The sequence below is a fragment of the Bubalus bubalis genome, chromosome 13 (assembly GCF_019923935.1).
Source record: "Bubalus bubalis isolate 160015118507 breed Murrah chromosome 13, NDDB_SH_1, whole genome shotgun sequence".
NCBI classification, from domain to species: domain Eukaryota; kingdom Metazoa; phylum Chordata; class Mammalia; order Artiodactyla; family Bovidae; genus Bubalus; species Bubalus bubalis.
In genome coordinates, this window is record NC_059169.1 from 11,693,341 (window position 1) to 11,709,404 (window position 16,064).

Sequence of the window (16,064 nt, forward strand, 5' to 3'; positions counted from 1 at the left end):
GAATGAGATATAAATGTAGTCCCGCTTTGCTTTCCCCTCTTCCTTCTGACTGTCTCTGCTGTTGAGTCGACCCTGGCAGAGCCATGTGGCAGAGAGAACTACATGGCTTCAGCCTCATTTTCTCTCTGAATTAGGATATTTCTTTCAGAGTTGTCTGTGTATTTTAGTGTTGCATGTGTAACACTGTATGTCCTTGTTTGGTTTCCGAATTTTCCAGCAGGGTTAGCCACAGGTCAGGCTGAAACTTCTGAACTTGTGTCCCCCCTCACCCCCCTGCTCCCTACAAAGAACTCTTATCTAAAAATATGCTTTTGTTGTTCAGCTGCTCAGTCATGTCCAATTGTTTGTGACCCCCGAGGACTGCAGCACACTAGGCTTCCCTGTCCTTCACCATCTCCCAGAATTTGTTCACACTCATGTCCATCGAGTCAGTGATGCCATCCACGCATCTCATCCTCTGTCGCCCCCTTCTCCTCCTGCCCTCCATCTTTCCTAGCGTCGGTGTCTTTTCCATTGGCCACCGGATATGAAGAGCCGACTCAAAGTATTGGAGCTTCACCATTAGTCCTTCCAATGAATATTTAGAGTTGATTTCCTTTGGGATTGACTGGTTCAGTCACCTTGCAGTCCAGTGGTTGGTTTTAATAAGAGCACTATGGGTTTGTAATACCATACCAGGTTTTGGTAGCAGAATTCAGTGAGGAATGCCAACATTTTCTAAGACCCCCTTGGGGATGTAGAATACGCCATTCATCAGGTGCCATGGGGGTCACTGTTTTTCATGTCCTTGAGCTCTGAACGTTGTTACCAGGAGTTTATTCCCAGCCCTAAGCAGACGCTCGCACATCCTCCCATTACAGATAACAGGTCTGGTATTGCTTGCTGGCCCAGTGTACACATCTCTAGCCCAAATGTATCGAGGGGAAGACGAGAGGCTGAGGGTCTGGGCTCTTCTGAGGTGCTTGGAGTTTCACACTCGTGTGGACGGGGACTGAGAAATACCAGAAGTGACCCAGGCTTTTGCACAGGCTTGAGTCGGCGGAGTGTGCCTGGCGGTCATTCAGGAAGCTGCAGTGATTCAGTGCAAGTGGGAATGTGGTCTGACTCGTGTGGTTCGTGTTCCTGCTGTCCGCTCCTGTTTGGGCTGCACGGGAGGCATATGCCCTACAGGTGGTTTTGCCATCCTCAAAGCGAGCAGCTGAGTTCAGTGCACGCTCACTGGCTGGGGCCGTGCAGAGCCCAGGCCCTGGAGGAAGTCCTCACTCTGATCACAAGGAAAGAGGCCGACCTGGGAAACCAGCGTCTCCAACTCGGGAAGGCTGGTGACTAAGAGAACTTGCCCTTTGAGCATCCACAAAAAAGCTATCTCCTGGCTCCTTTCTTCCAGATGAATCCAAATGAACATTTATCTTCTTATTTTGGGGGGATGGAGCCAAACAAAAAGTTAACGAGGTGATACACAGAACACGTGTTCTCTCTTGCTAGCATTAGTGATGATGGTTGAATGACCTCTGTGAAATTCTCTGTAACATTTCTGTGTGAATGCATTTTCCTGGGGGAAAGGGCATGTGCTTTCATTGGATGGTTAGCTCCAGGGTGTTAAGGACTCCAGTGGATACTAGGTACCTGTCCACACTGTGAACGGGACCCCGCCCACTGATGCTGAATGACAGTCTTTGAATCAATCTTAAAGGAGAAAACTTTGAAATAGGACTCCGTCTGTATGTATTAGAATTGGTTGCTGGACATTGTCAGGCAGAAGCCTGTCCTTGGGGGTGGAGTCACGTGGAATGCCAAGACCCTGATCTCATGTTTTCCTCTTCATGTGTCGGTTGATGCATTTCCAGAGACCCACCGCTAAGGAGTTACTGAAGCACAAGTTCATAATCCGCAACGCAAAGAAAACATCCTACTTGACCGAGCTCATCGACAGGTACAAGAGGTGGAAGGCCGAGCAGAGCCACGAAGACTCCAGCTCGGAAGACTCAGACACGTGAGTCCGCTCGGCCTGAGTCCCTCGGGGTGACTGTGACTTGGGGGAGAGGGGAGGTTTCCCGAAGCCCCAGGCTGTGTCTGAACCCCAAGCTGTGCGTGACGCGGGCCTGTCTGTCCTTGTCTCCTGATTGGGCTGGGTTTGGGGTTTCTTTTTTCTTTAAAAAAAGAACATCCAGGCTGACGGTGCTTCTGGTGTTAGTATGGGTCTGTATTTGGGAGTCCTTGAGTCTCTCTTTGTTGCTAGTGGAGTTTCTCTGAGTAAATCTGTAATAGTTGTTCAGTCGCGTCCGACTCTTTGCAGTCCCATGGACTGCAGCACTCTAGGCTTCCCTGTCCTTCACCATCTCTGGGCGCTTGCTCAGATTTATGTCCAAAATCTGTAAAGAGCTGGACCTGGTTTCTTTTTTTCGAAATACTGGTTAGGTGAAATGACTTTAAGCACATCTTTCAGTTCAGTCACTCAGTCATGTCCGACTCTTTGCGACCCCTGGACTGCAGCATGCCAGGCTTCTTAAACAAACACATTTTTAAGAAGAGACAAGTGAGGGTATAGGTGATTCCCTGTTGTGTGCCGGTATGTGCCTGGTGTTGTAAGAGCTCCGCCCCAGACATTTCCTGTAACCTGGTGTCGGGTTGAACATCTAGGAGATCTGTTAGCTGAAGAGGTGAATTGGGTCTGGGAGCCCTTTGGGTGCTTAGTGGTGGGGAGAGCTGGATGGACCAGCTGTGCTGACTTGAGCGGAGACTGGAGCCGAGAGGAGAGGGTCAGGGGTTTGGAGGTTAGGGTTAGGCTCAGGCTCCCAGGGGTGGTGGCTCCTCGCCTGCGCCCCTTCACACCTCAGCCAGAAGTGCAAGCTGACCCCTGGCCCAGGCCCACATGCCGGGCCACTGGGGGAGATGCAGAGTGTGTTTCAGGGTCCCCAGGTGATTCCACTGCAGGGTCAGGGGTGAGACCCACAGACTAGGACGTTGTTGAGGTCACGGTGTTGAGCGATGCTGGTGGTCAGGACGAGGATGAAGAGACAGGCGGTGCTGGGCGGGGGTGGTTCTGGACGTTTCTGATTTGGGGTGGTGGGGGGCATCCAACTTGAGCAGTGTCAGGAGTCCACTGAAGGGATGGCCCTGGAGACCAGGCTGGTCTGGGGAGGCCAGGGCTCAGGGAGCCGGCTTTGACGAGGGCACGTGTGGGTCTCCAGGAGGGTGTGTCTCATCTGGAGCAGCGGCGCGATTTGGCCTTGAGGCGAGAGGTACAGGCAGACCATGTGGACTTAGAGCGCCACTCTGTGAATGGTCATTGCAGCCCTGAGGACGCTCCTGCGGGGAAGGGCCGGGGCCCAGGACCAAGCCCTGGGGAACAGCAGCACGAAGGGAGAGCCTGCGGGACCGCTCGGGTGGGAGGAGATCTGGGTGCTGGGAGCCGCGGGCTCTAGGTGAGGCCGATGAGTGGGAGCCTCCGCTGCTGAGCCCCCAACAGCATGAGGACAGAGGGCGGCCTTGGTCATGGTGCGTGCAGGTACAGGGTGGGTTTTGGGGGTGAGCGGAGAGTAAGAGATGGAGGCAGGAGTGGAGGTGACGTGTCCAAGCTCGTGACTGAGGGCCGGGAGGGAGCTGAGTGGGCAGGGCTGCGTGCTCACGTCGGGGTGGATGGAGCTTGTGACTGAGGGCCGGGAGGGAGCTGAGTGGGCAGGGCTGCGTGCTCATGTCGGGGTGGATGGAGCTTGTGACTGAGGGCCGGGAGGGAGCTGAGTGGGCAGGGCTGCGTGCTCATGTCGGGGTGGATGGAGCTTGTGACTGAGGGCCGGGAGGGAGCTGAGTGGGCAGGGCTGCGTGCTCACGTCGGGGTGGACGGAGCTGGTGGTGCAGCCGCTCCACAGGAAGTGATGGGAGCCACATCCCCACGGGGTGTCCCACCACTGAGAGGGTGAGGGCAGGGTGGGATTCTGCAGCCCCAGAGGGACTGGATCGGGCATGGAGTGTGGGGGGGGGGCCGCCCCTCCCGCCCACAAAGTCCCCGTCCCCACCCCCTCCATGGAGCTGGCGCCCTCTCACGGGCGCACCTGGGTTTCTGTGTTAAGGGAGACGGACACAGACGGCCAGGCTTCCGGAGGCAGCGACTCGGGGGACTGGATCTTCACGATCCGGGAGAAGGATCCAAAGAGTCTGGAGAACGGAGCTCTCCAGCCGTCGGATCTGGAAAGAAACAAGGTACGTCTGTGCGTGCGGAGAGACTAGCCCTCGTCATCAGGACTGGCGACGTTTCGGACCCACTTTGGCGTGAAGCCTGCTGTTCTCGTGGGCTGCCTGTGTTGGAATTTTGCTGTCAGGAAGTCGACAGATTAAGGGATTCCATTCTGTCTGACTACCCAGCGAGGCCGGGCCGCGAGTCTGGGTGCCGGCCTGGTTCACAGTGCTGCCGCTGCTCTCTGTGGCCGCACTGTCAGCTCAGCGTTTCTGACACTGGGTTGTAGGGGGTGGGGAAGGGTGGCTGGGAAATGCTCAAAACGACTTTCCAGCTTTTGACAACACTCTGCCTCTGGTGCACTATGGCGTTCCTCACCAAGGCACTGGGATTTGAGGATTGAGTTTTAAGGAATCTTAAACACATCGCTTTTGGTACTTCCCTGGTGGCTTAGGTGGTAAAGAATCTGCCTGCCGTGCTGGAGACCCGGGTTTGTTCCCTGGGTCGGGAAGATCCCCTGGAGGAGGGCAGGGCAACCTACTCCAGTATTCTTGCCTGGAGAGTCCGGTGGACAGAGGAGCCTGGCGGGCTACAGTCGTCCACGGGCTTCCGTCGCAAAGAGTCGGACACGACCGAGCGACTGACAAATGTAATTTTCGATGACTTGGTTTTGTGCCTGTTGGCATTTATGAAAAACTGTATATTTTGAGGGATGGTTTTGAAGCACAGAGGCATAGTTTCTCCTCGGTAGAGCGGACCAGTGGCTGTCCCCTGGCGACCCTAGAGTCCCGCTCTGAGAAGCAGGCATCATTACGCATTCAGATGGAGGCTGCAGAAGAGGAAGAAGGCAGCGCTGTCCTGTGACGGCCCCTGTGGCAGCCGGCCCTGGCGTGAGCGCTGTCTCCAGGCCCTCTCCATGCGTGGCCCAGCGGTGCAGTTTCGGCCCTGCCCGCGTCCATGCAGGATGCCACTCCCTGGCGCTCCGTGCCTTTCCACAGGGGATGGTATCTGTGGTCCCCCATCGTCAATTGAAACACAGTGAGGCAGCCCTAGGCAGCTGCCACTGCGGCCGTGTCTCAGAGTCCAGGGAACCCCGGCAAGTATGGATGTTACAACATTGCTCATTACCTTTTCTTTCCTCCCAAGATGAAAGACATCCCAAAGAGGCCTTTCTCCCAGTGTTTATCTACGATTATTTCTCCGCTCTTTGCAGAGGTAAGATGCCCAGTGGACGGCTGGGGGCCAGGTGAGAGGGGAAGAAGGGGGCGCAGGTGCTCATGTCTCTGGCAGGGTGCCCTTGGAATCAGGGAGGTCGGAGCGGCTGACACAAGCAGGAGGACAGTGGGTTGTGCTCCCGGAGGCCGGCTGGGCTGGGCCCTGCCTTCCAGGAGGGCCTCCTGCTTCCCCAGGGCTCCAGCCCATCGTCCTGGGAGCTGTCGCCACGCGGCTGCCAGCAGTGTCCACGGGGACTTTAGCAGCCTGGCCCAGGGCGACTTGAACTTCAGTTGTGCTGCTTTCTATTGAACCTGGTTGGGTGCAGCCTGGCCTCTCTGCTTCTGCCAGACTTGGGTTCAGTTCAGTTCAGTCGCTCAGTCGTGTCCGACTCTTTACGACCCCATGAACCACGGCACGCCAGGCCTCCCTGTCCATCACCAGCTCCCGGAGCCTACCCAAACTCATGTCACTCAAGACGGTGATGTCATCCAGCCATCTCATCCTCTGCCATCCCCTTCTCCTCCTGCCCTCAATCTTTCCCAGCATCAGGGTCTTTTCCAGTGAGTCAGCTCTTCGCATCAGGTGGCCAGAGTATTGGAGTTTCAGCTTCAACATCAGTCCTCCCAATGATGGCAGTGTGAAAAGTAGATGTTTACTTTAAGGGGATGCCAGATTGCCTGGAGTCCTCAGGTTTCCTGGGGAGCCCCCACAATAGGGGCCTCACCCCACAGGGGCCCTGATTGCGGCCACTGCATCCCGATGCCCTCTCGGCACCCCACTCCCTGTAGATAGGTGCGTGTGTACGGCATCCAGAGGTGTTTCGAGAGTGGGTCTTAGGGTGAACGTTGTTCTTCATCGGGTTCGTATCAACTAGGAGATGAGTTGGAAATAGTCCCCTCTGACACTGCCCTGTGGACTCTCCTGGCTCACGCCGCCTTTAAGGTAATTCCGAGTGAGCCACCCAGCCCCTTCTGTTCAGGTCGTGATCAGAGCTCTCCAGGGAGACTCGAGCAGGGGCTCCTCAGTCCTGGGTGGGGCATCCTAGGTGGGAGGGACCCACAGGGTCATCCTGGGCTCTGCTTGGCCTTGAATCCCCCTTGGGGAGTTCCTGGCTGGCAGAGGTGCTGAGGGGACACCGGCTCCCCAGGATTTAGGGCTGCCACCTAGTTCCATGGGCTTCCTGGTGGCTCAGCTGGTAAAGAATCCACCTGCAATGCGGGAGACCTGGGTGCGATTCCTGGGTCGGGAGGATCCCCTGAAGAATGGAAAGGCTACCCACTCCAGTATTCTGGCCTGGAGAATCCCACGGACTCTGTTGTCCATGGGGTCGCAAAGAGTTGGATATGACTGAGTGGCTTCCACTCACTTTTCACTGGTTCCATGAAGTCGAGTGTTCCGGCAGCACCCCAAGGCCTTAGCCACCCGCTTGGTAACCCTGGGAGCTCCGAGTTTCCAGCCCGCGCTGCAGCTCTGGCTGCAGACCAGAGCTGAATGGGCATCGGAGGGCTTTGCTGGTGGTTGAAACGGAAGAAGGGAGCAGAGGGTGTGGACGAAGAGGTGCACAGAAGCCCCCTCCCCGGGGAAGGCAGAGACTAGGGCCTGCCTGGAGCTCTTGGCCTCCCGGAGGGGAATGGCGCGGGCTGAGGCTGCCGGGGCCCTGTGGCTGGAGCAGGTGTGGGCCACACATCATATCACAGATGCCCGTGGTTTCTCATCCTCGGGGGAGTCACGCCGGCCCCGTGTGTTGTGTTTGCAGCTGAAGGAGAAGAGCCAGGCATGCGGAGGAAACTTGGGCTCCATCGAGGAGCTGCGCGGGGCCATCTACCTGGCGGAGGAGGCCTGCCCCGGCATCTCGGACACCATGGTGGCCCAGCTGGTGCAGCGGCTGCAGAGGTGAGTGGTGTCTGTGCCCAGTGCCCTAGGGCTGGGGCTGGCTGCAAAACCGGGGAAGGGAGGGGGTTCTGTCCTCAAGAAATTGGTTACGGGTGAACCGTGTGTATCTGGACTCTCCTGACAGGGCCCAGAGAGCTCTGTGGTTGTGGCGCTTGTCTCATAAACACTGGATGATGGTGGGGCGGGGGGCGGGGGGGGCGGGTGCTCTGAGCTTTCCAGATGCAGCCTCATGCCCATCTGGAGGGGTGTGGTCCTGAGCCCGGCATCTGTAACTCCTTGTTTGGATTTGTGCTTTAAATTAAGTCAGGGGTCCAGAAACCCCAGAGGTTGGGGCTCAGCGAGGGTGGACACAGCTGTGTTCTCTCTGGGCGGGTGGCTGTACGGGTTCTCGGTTCTGTCTCGTGCCCAGAAGCCCTGTGGTGCTGGCAGGGAGCCCCGTCTCTGGCAGCCTGCTGGGGGGTGGAGTTGGGGGCATCCTGTCCTCGCCAGCGGCCCTGGTGGCACGCCTTCCTGAGTGAGGAGGTGGGACTGCCCATCTGGCCTCCCACCCGCTCCCCCGAGCTTGTTTGTTGGGGAGTCTCCCTGTGGAAGAGGTCACAGAAGCGCAGTCCCCTGGGGCTGCTGCAGAGAGCGGAGGTGGACCGCCCCGCAGCTCTGTGAGCCGAGCTCTCCTCCACACCCAAACCCTTTTCTTTTCCCTGCAAAACACCAGGCAGGTCATTGTTCTGAGGCTCACCTTCCAGGTGAGGTGCCGAGCTCTCCCTAGAGGTTGGCCGGGCCTCCATGGGAACCGGGGCATCTCAGATCTGTCCTGAGATGTCGGCTGGATGGCGCGTGGGGTTTGGGGCGTGGAGGGTCACTGCTTCCACATGGACGTGGTCATGAAGGGGCTGCCCGAGGCCCCCCAAAGGGGGCATCAGAGAAAACCTCAGTGCTGACCCTTCAGGTTGGTTCTATGGAACTCTGGCTCCCTCGTGAAAACATTCCAACTTCCTAACCTGCTCTCATGTTCAGGCTGGAGGGAAGACTGTTTACTTGGCCACCATCAATTTTGAGGCAGTTGAGGGAATCCAGTATGGTGTCTGGGTAACTCTCCCCCCCCCCCCCGCCACTTTTGATACTAAGAGATTACAGAAATAGAGGAAAATAGAATTAAACAGTCGCCCATATGCTTACCCAGACACCCTTGTTTTCCCCCAGGTTTGTGTCTCCATTCAGTGTGTGTGTGCAATTACATTTCTAACATAGCTTTGTTAAAATTATTGAACATTTTATCCTATAGTAATGTCACGTAGACTTTGCCCTAGTTAATTAATAATGGTCCATCTTTCTGATTTCTCTGGTCCTGCTTCATACCGGCTCTTATTTCTCATTTGAAAGATTCTTCGAGTCAAACAAATAGAACCAAACCAGAAACCGGTGTTGGCTTTGGTTCCCTGCGTCTGTGGTGCCCCCCTGAGAACTGAGGTTTTCCACGTTGTCCTGGACCGCCTGAGGTTGTTACCAGCATTGCCTGTGCGTGACTCTGTTTCCCCGCAGCTCCAGGCCCAGAGGCTGTGGCCTGTGTGGCTTTAATTGATCCCTGTGTCTGTTCCCTTCCTGTAGTTGCTGACACAGGTGATCTGTCCTAGTTCTGTTCAATAGAAGGATGGTGTGAGGCACGTGTGTGGCTTTAAATATTCTAGTAGCCACATTATTTAAAAAAAAAAAAAGCTTTAAGAAAGTGAAGTTGGTGTTAACAGTGTAGTCCTTAGCGCACTGCGTCTGGCTCTTGTTTCATCATGCAGTCAGCGTAGAGGCCTTTCCCCTTGTAGGGCTGAGTCTCAGGAGCAGCTGTGTTTCACACTTTACGGCACATGTCACTGGAAACTCCCTGCATCTCGATGCCGGCGTCAGCGTCGAGTGTGACCGTACGTAACACAGGATAACACGGGTTTAAGTGCCCGCCATCTGCATTACGGTTAGCATTTTATTCCCCATCCTCCCCAGTTCTCTCTTGTCCTCCTCCTCCTAATATTTCCTTATTTATTTGGCTGTGCTGGGTCTTTGTTCTGGCTGCAGGATCTTTAGCTGTGGTCTTTGAACTTCAGGTTGCAGCATGTGGAATCTGGTTCCCTATTCAGGGATGGAACCTCGGCCCCCCTGTGTTGGGAGCACAGTCTTAACCACTGGACGAGCAGGGAAGTCCCCTTCTTTCCTCCTTTGATGTGGGACTCTGCCCCAGCCCTTGGATGACCTTTGCTCCTGGCGGTCCCTGTCTGGATCTCTGAGCTCTCCCTGTGTTGTCCCCCATCCAGAGGCACAGCCATCCACAGCGGCCTGGTCGTGGCTGATGCCCCAGACCCAGTTTCCCTCCCTCAGTGTCATTCCAGTTGGGTCACCGAGGAAACAGGAAGGGCTGGCTTTTGTCTGAAGCATTTTGAAAGGCTTCTGTATGTTTTACTTTGAGTTAATGTGTGGGTCCTTTTGTGTAGCATCAGTCCTCCCATGACATCAGTCTCTCAGTCGTGTCCGACTCTTTGTGACCCCATGGACTGCAGCACGCCAGGCCCCCCTGTCCATCACCAACTCCCAGAGTTTACTCAAACTCATGTCCATCGAGTCGGTGATGCCATCCAACCATCTCATCCTGTATCGTCCCCTTCCCTTCCTGCCTTCAATCTTTCCCAGCTTCAGGGTCTTTTCCAATGAGTCAGCTCTTCACATCAGGTGGCAAAAGTATTGGAGTTTCAGCTTCAACAGTAGTTCCTCCAATGAACACCCAGGATTGATCTCCTTTAGGATGGACTGGTTGGATCTCCTTGAAGTCCAAGGGACTCCCAAGAGTCTTCTCCAACACCACAGTTCAAAAGCATCAATTCTTTGGCGCTCAGCTTTCTTTACAGTCTAACTCTCACATCCATACATGACTACTGGGAAAACCATAGCCTTGACTAGATAGACCTTTGTTGGCAAAGTAACGTCTCTACTTTTTAATATGCTGTCTAGGTTGGTCCTAACTTTCCTTCCAAGGAGTAAGCATCTTTTAATTTCATGGCCGCAGTCACCATCTGCAGTGATCTTCTAATCATTTGTTCCCTGGGCGAGCGTCATGTGTCCTTAAAAGAGGACCCGTAATTTGGAATGTTTGCAGCAAGTCCCATTAAACTCATCCTCAGCCATCTCCTGTGGTTGGGTCAGCCCATTTTGAGGCAACTAAGGGAATTTTGGTCATCAAAGGGACCTTGCCCCCATCTTTGTGTCCCAAAGCGAGACCATGTGCAGAATTCTTGGGGGAGGGGAGCTGTCCCACCATTGAGTCTAGCCACCACCATGATTTTTGGGGTGTTGCATCGCTTTCCATTGCTGCATACGAGCCGTGAACCTACCCAAGTTTTTGGATCGTAATATTTGGTCTTTATGTAGAATAAATCGTGTAAAGCCAGACGTGTAATTTTGTGTATATTTCTTAATCTGTATTTTTCATGTTGCTTAAATATTACTATGATTTGTAATCTGTTTCATTCAGCTCGCTTTTATGTCACCATTTCTCTATTGTTGGACATCAGAATCATTTCCTAATTATTGTAATTACTGAAAATCTAAGAGAGTTTTAGGAAGCAGATTACATGAACAAGCCATCAATATTTTTGTGGCCAAAAAGAGTTTCTTAGACTGATCAAATTGGAATGCACGTGCGCCCTTGGGATCTTACTGTGTCATTGGGTATTATCAATATTTCAATTTTTAAAAATTGATTGTAAGTAAAGGTATATCATTTACCTCTTTATTTGTATCTTTTTTTTCTCTCTCCTGGGACGCTGAACACATTCTAACTTTTAAATTATCTATTAAGTTTTTAGTGTTGGAATTGTGATTTTCGTAGTTTTATGAATTCTTCATGTCATACTATAATTAGCTCACTGGTAGCTTGTACCATTAATTAATTTGTTACAACTTGGGGTTGTCTATGAAAACTAGGACTTTGATCGTTGCTTGAAGTTTTGCAAATTAATTTTTCTTTTTTTAATTTAGAGAAAATGACATTGACTTCTGTTTCTTGTTTTGTTTCTTCCCAGATATTCTCTAAGTGGTGGAGGAACTTCATCCCATTGAAATCCCTTTGGCATTTGGGGTTTTGTTTTTCCTTTTATTTTTTTCCTTCTTCACCCTCTTCGTTTTCAAAACTCAACGAGAGCCTTTGCTGACTCCGCTGAAGAGGCGCACCATCGGGGGGCCGTTCCCGCCGCAGGGTCACCTGTCCAGGGCCCCACAGCCCTTCCCTGCTGGCCTGGGGCCTGATGGACTCCGGATGGGGTGGGGGAAGGCCAGCTCCTCCAAGCGATTATTTTATTCTCGTTTTTAATTTTGACCATAGTGCACATATCAAGGAAAGTGTCTTTGAAAACAAAAATAAACCCTGAAGTGTATATCTGGGATTATGATAAGGCGACTGAAGAAATGAAACCTCAGGTATCCTGCTTTACGTTGATAAGCAAACCCCCCCGCCCCGCCCACCCCCACCCCCGCCCCCGCCCCAGGAGATGGAGAAATCGCTCTGGTGGATCAGTGTACAGACTTGTAAATAGCGTCATTTTTACGGAAAACCCTCTCGGCGTGCATAGGAATCACTGTGTGCGCTTCGGCCAAGTGCTTCTGTAGATACCGTCAGTGGAGTACATATTTGACAGGCCATGACTTGAGTCTATTGCCTTGCCTTTATTACATGTAAATTTTGAATTATGTGACCAGTGATTTGGGTTTTATTTTGTATCTGCAGGGTTTGCCATTAATAATAATTAAATGCCCCTCTTCGGGAACACTCCCTCTGTTTGTACCTCAGCAAATGCAGATTTTTTTTCCTCCTGCGTGCCCTACGACCCCTTCGGTACACTTAGAAGTTGATTTTCCTGTTTTCATCGATGGTACTATTTCTTAGTGTTTTAAATGGAAACATATCGCGCCTCATGAAGCTTTAAATTATTTCAAGTTTGTCCCCGATGAAGCGTCCTTGTCTCGCTTTGGCCGGAGCCGCGCCCGGCCCGGGTCCGGCGCCCGCCGGCCCGTCCTCCCAGTAGGGTTTTCTGTTGCACCTTGTAGTGAAACCTGCATATCATCTTTCGAAACCTCAACATGTCTGAATGCTTTCACAAATAAATTTTATAACAGGATTTTTGCATACTCTCCTTGGAACGTGACTCTTTAAGAGGGGGCGGTGTACCTGCCGTGTGTGGTGTATGTGTGTGTGCGTGCGTGTGCACTGATGAGGTTGCAGGAAGAAGTGCCCACATTCAAGCTATGGAAATGCCCAGGTCAGCTCCCTATGCAACTTCTAAAAATTGTCCTCTGAAGAGATGGGTGACTGCTGCTGGTTGGTGAAACTGTTCTGTCTTCCGAGGCATTTGCTTTTTTCCTTCAAGGAGCGGGTGTCTACCAGTTGGTCAGCCAGCTGTCTGTACTTTTTTCAGCCCATGGCAGGGGTCTCTGGGATGGGAAGTTGAGTTCTTGCCGTGCTTCTTCACCGATCTGAGTTACGTGTGACATTCTTGTATATTTGTTGATACGAATCACAGTCGACTCTTGCTGGAGTAGCAGTTCTTGAGGTGGAATCCAAGGCTTTTTGGAAGGAGGGAAGTTACTGGGAAAACTTGAGGACAGGTCAGTTATCTGCAGGCCCCGTGTCCTGGAAGTCACCGGGAGAGACTTCTGAGGGGTGCTTCTTGTTCGGCAATGGAATGGACCTAGTTTTTAAAACTCTAAAATTGTCATGATTTTTAAATTAAAAGTAGATTTCGGTTGTTGTTGATTTCTATAAGGGATACATTTTGGTTAGGAGACATAGAACCGAATTGCGACTTCTCCTCATGCAAATACATTAAAGAGGAAGAATTGAGAGGATTTCGTTTTGTGTTTTGGAGAGAGTTATGAGGGGGCTGGCTGTTTCCCTATGTGAGGCATAAGCCACAGGTGAGTTTCAATCATGATTGGAGAAAAGCATCAGAGGACAGAGCCGTGTTCCCCTGGGGGTGTGCCACTCAGCTGGTCTCAAGAGCCCCGTCACAGCAGCTTTCTGACCTCGAGTTCTTCAGACCTGCATACGGACAGTGGTTTCAAGACCAGACGCTGGTGTGAGTGATGGTGACGCTGACGGGTGAACGGGACTCTGGGCTCGGGGAGGTGGTGCGACCGGTTAGCAGCCGCTGGTGGGCAGCAACGCACGTCTCCCAGGTCAAGCGGCCGACTGCTTTGGGATTTGGTTGGAAATATCTAATGTTGATGGCCTTCTCGAGGAGGGGAAAGGCGCACTTTGACCGGCTTTGGAAAGTGGGTCCCCTTCCCCTGTGAGTTCTCCGGCTTGCTTTCTGTAGACAGAACATCTCGCCGAGTCAAGGGGGCTAGCATTGGTACATGTCAGGTCCTTTGTTAAAAGACAGGCACCAGCGCTCCAGCAGGACCCCCTCGGGCCTGTAAGCAGCAGGTGGTGTTCAGCCAGATGTGTGAGCTCAGCACTCCAGGTGCATTGAGTGCCACACCGGAGCCTCTGGCGGTCAGCGGGCTGTCTGGCCACACTTCAGGTGGCAGGGGCGCCCACATGGAAGCACAGCCGGCCTTTTTGGAAGTGGAAGCGGTGGGCCAGCCGTGGCTGGTGGTTTACACTTTCAAAGTTGTGTCTTCTGCAGGGGCTGCATCACTGTGGTCGGGGGGCCTCGGCGCCCTAACAGCCTTGGGGTTGCCTCGCTGTAACCAAGTGCCGCCCACCTTCCCGACCTGACGGTTTTGTTCTCCAGTGGGTCTTTTGAAGCATTCTATTCTTTACGCGGCATTTTGTACCTTCCTTTTGGCAAAACATGCGGTCTATTTATAAGCATTTTTATATTTTTTCCTTCCTTAAACATGGCTTCTGTATTTCTGCTATAAAATAATGGCAATAACTGGGGAGTGCTGCTGCAAGGCGTGTTCTTAAGCACAGGGTCTGGATCATTCGAGGGTCAATAAAGTTCACAGAAACAAATTGTTTTTGTAATTGTGTCTTTGTGTGTAGAGCAAATAGACAATGTTTGTGTTGTGGTTCCGCCCCACGCCCCCCAACCCCAGGTCTGCATGTATGAGGTGGTGGGTGGGGTCCTTGGAGGTAAGTGATGAGGGTGGAGCCCTCAGGACTGAGGTCAGCTCCACAGCGATCCGTCACCCTTTCCACCACCTGGGGAGACGGCCTCTGTGAGCCAGGAAGCGGGCCCCCGGACCAGAGCCCCAATCCGCCGGGACCTTGATCTTGGACTTCCAGCCTCCAAACCGTTAAGACAGACTGGTTTTCCTGCTTGTTTATTAAGAAATGTGTTTTATATGCGACCCCTTGATGGTGTGTTTAACAGCAGCCTGAATGGGCTGAGGTGGAGGGTGTCCCTGAAACCCAGTGTTTCCAGCAGCTTGGGGGTGGTCTGAATCACCCCTGTGATCTGGACTTGGGTTCTCTTTGACGTCGCAGAGGGACACAGGTAGGTGTGGACAGAAGACTGACCTAGGAGACAACTTCTTCCCAAGCCTCACAGAGGTGAGTGACCAGGGAGGCTTCTGGAGATGCTCGCGGACTGGGATCCAATGGGCACTGGTACCCCCATCTTGTCCTCAGCCTTAAATCTTCCAGAGCCACGACAGGTCTCTCGGAATATTCTGCTTCCCAAGTTGGGAGAAGCAGATGAAACTTATCCGATTCCAAGTTTTTCCAAAGACGCTGTCTTCGCGAGCAGTTGTCTTCACCCCTTTGCCGGGAGCCGGCGAGAGACATTCCACTCGTGACAAAGGTCATGAGGAAGGAGGCGCGGCATACGCAAAGGCGGGATCGAGCCTCGGGAGTGCCCCCAGATATTCTCGAGCATCTCCCCCCCAAAACCAGAGTCTGCCTACTTTATTGCTTTGTGCTCTCACCTCTGACTTTACTGGGGGCTGTCCCCCACCACCATCTCTCTCTCTCTAAGAGTTAACTTACAGCTCCAATTAATAAAGTTCCTGGGCAATTAGGAGTGTTTAAATCCAAACCCCTCAGATGGCTCTCTAACTCGCCTGACAAGTTTACCCGGACACCTACAGCTATGCATACGATTGTTTACAGTCTCCCAGCCTCGAGAGGCACGGGAAGCCTAAGATATTCAAATAGCTTAGAGCCTCTCAGAGAGTTAGAAACTGTCAGAATAAAACTAGTAAAAGATTTCATTGATGAGCCAATGCTTGCTGCCAAGTTTCCACATCCCCTGTATTGTATCCTTGAATGTGTATTAATTAATATAGTTGGTATGTAGAAAAAATAAGTAGTGGCCTTGGTGTTAGTAACTTTAGACCCTTAAGGTAATAAATTCTTTACACATCCGCCCTATAGGAATGTAATTTTATCTTCGAAAGATGGCGCCAAACCTTAAAATAATTACTCTTAGAGAAAAGAAGTCTTTGTTGATAAGTCCTTGTCAAGAGTCATAAAATGTTTATAGGCCTTCTGGCCAGAAGATGATGTAAATGACCTAAACCATTTGTATACGATAAATTTGCAGGAAAGAAACCCTGGTTTTTGATAAGCATCAAAGACTGCTGACTTTGCATCCCCTATTATCCTCTATGTGTAAAACGTAGGGTATAAAAACCCCTGTTGAAAATAAAGCTAGGGGCCTTGCTCACCAACGCTTGGTCTCCCCATGTCATTTTCTTCCCTTTAACTTCCAGCTGAGTGTCCATCTGGAGCGCGGATATCCTCTGCGACCATTGCCTGGGCTTCTAAGACCCACTCGAGAAGGTGTCTGTCTAAGGTGGGGCA

At 52.4% G+C, this 16,064-nt stretch overlaps 1 protein-coding gene across 4 annotated transcripts in view; it reads left to right on the top strand.

Moving 5' to 3' along the window:
- STK24 (serine/threonine kinase 24) overlaps positions 1-12,432 on the top strand; it is a 142,471-nt gene extending 130,039 nt beyond the window's left edge. For all 4 annotated transcript variants that reach the window (XM_044927125.2, XM_025262647.3, XM_044927127.2 and 1 more), the window contains exons 7-11: positions 1,848-1,993; positions 4,071-4,200; positions 5,321-5,389; positions 7,146-7,282; positions 11,341-12,432. In XM_044927125.2, coding sequence (XP_044783060.2) covers positions 1,848-1,993; positions 4,071-4,200; positions 5,321-5,389; positions 7,146-7,282; positions 11,341-11,377 — 519 coding nt within the window. In that variant the 3' untranslated portion in view covers positions 11,378-12,432. The remainder of the gene's footprint in view (positions 1-1,847; positions 1,994-4,070; positions 4,201-5,320; positions 5,390-7,145; positions 7,283-11,340) is intronic.
- Positions 12,433-16,064: the final 3,632 nt, after the last annotated feature.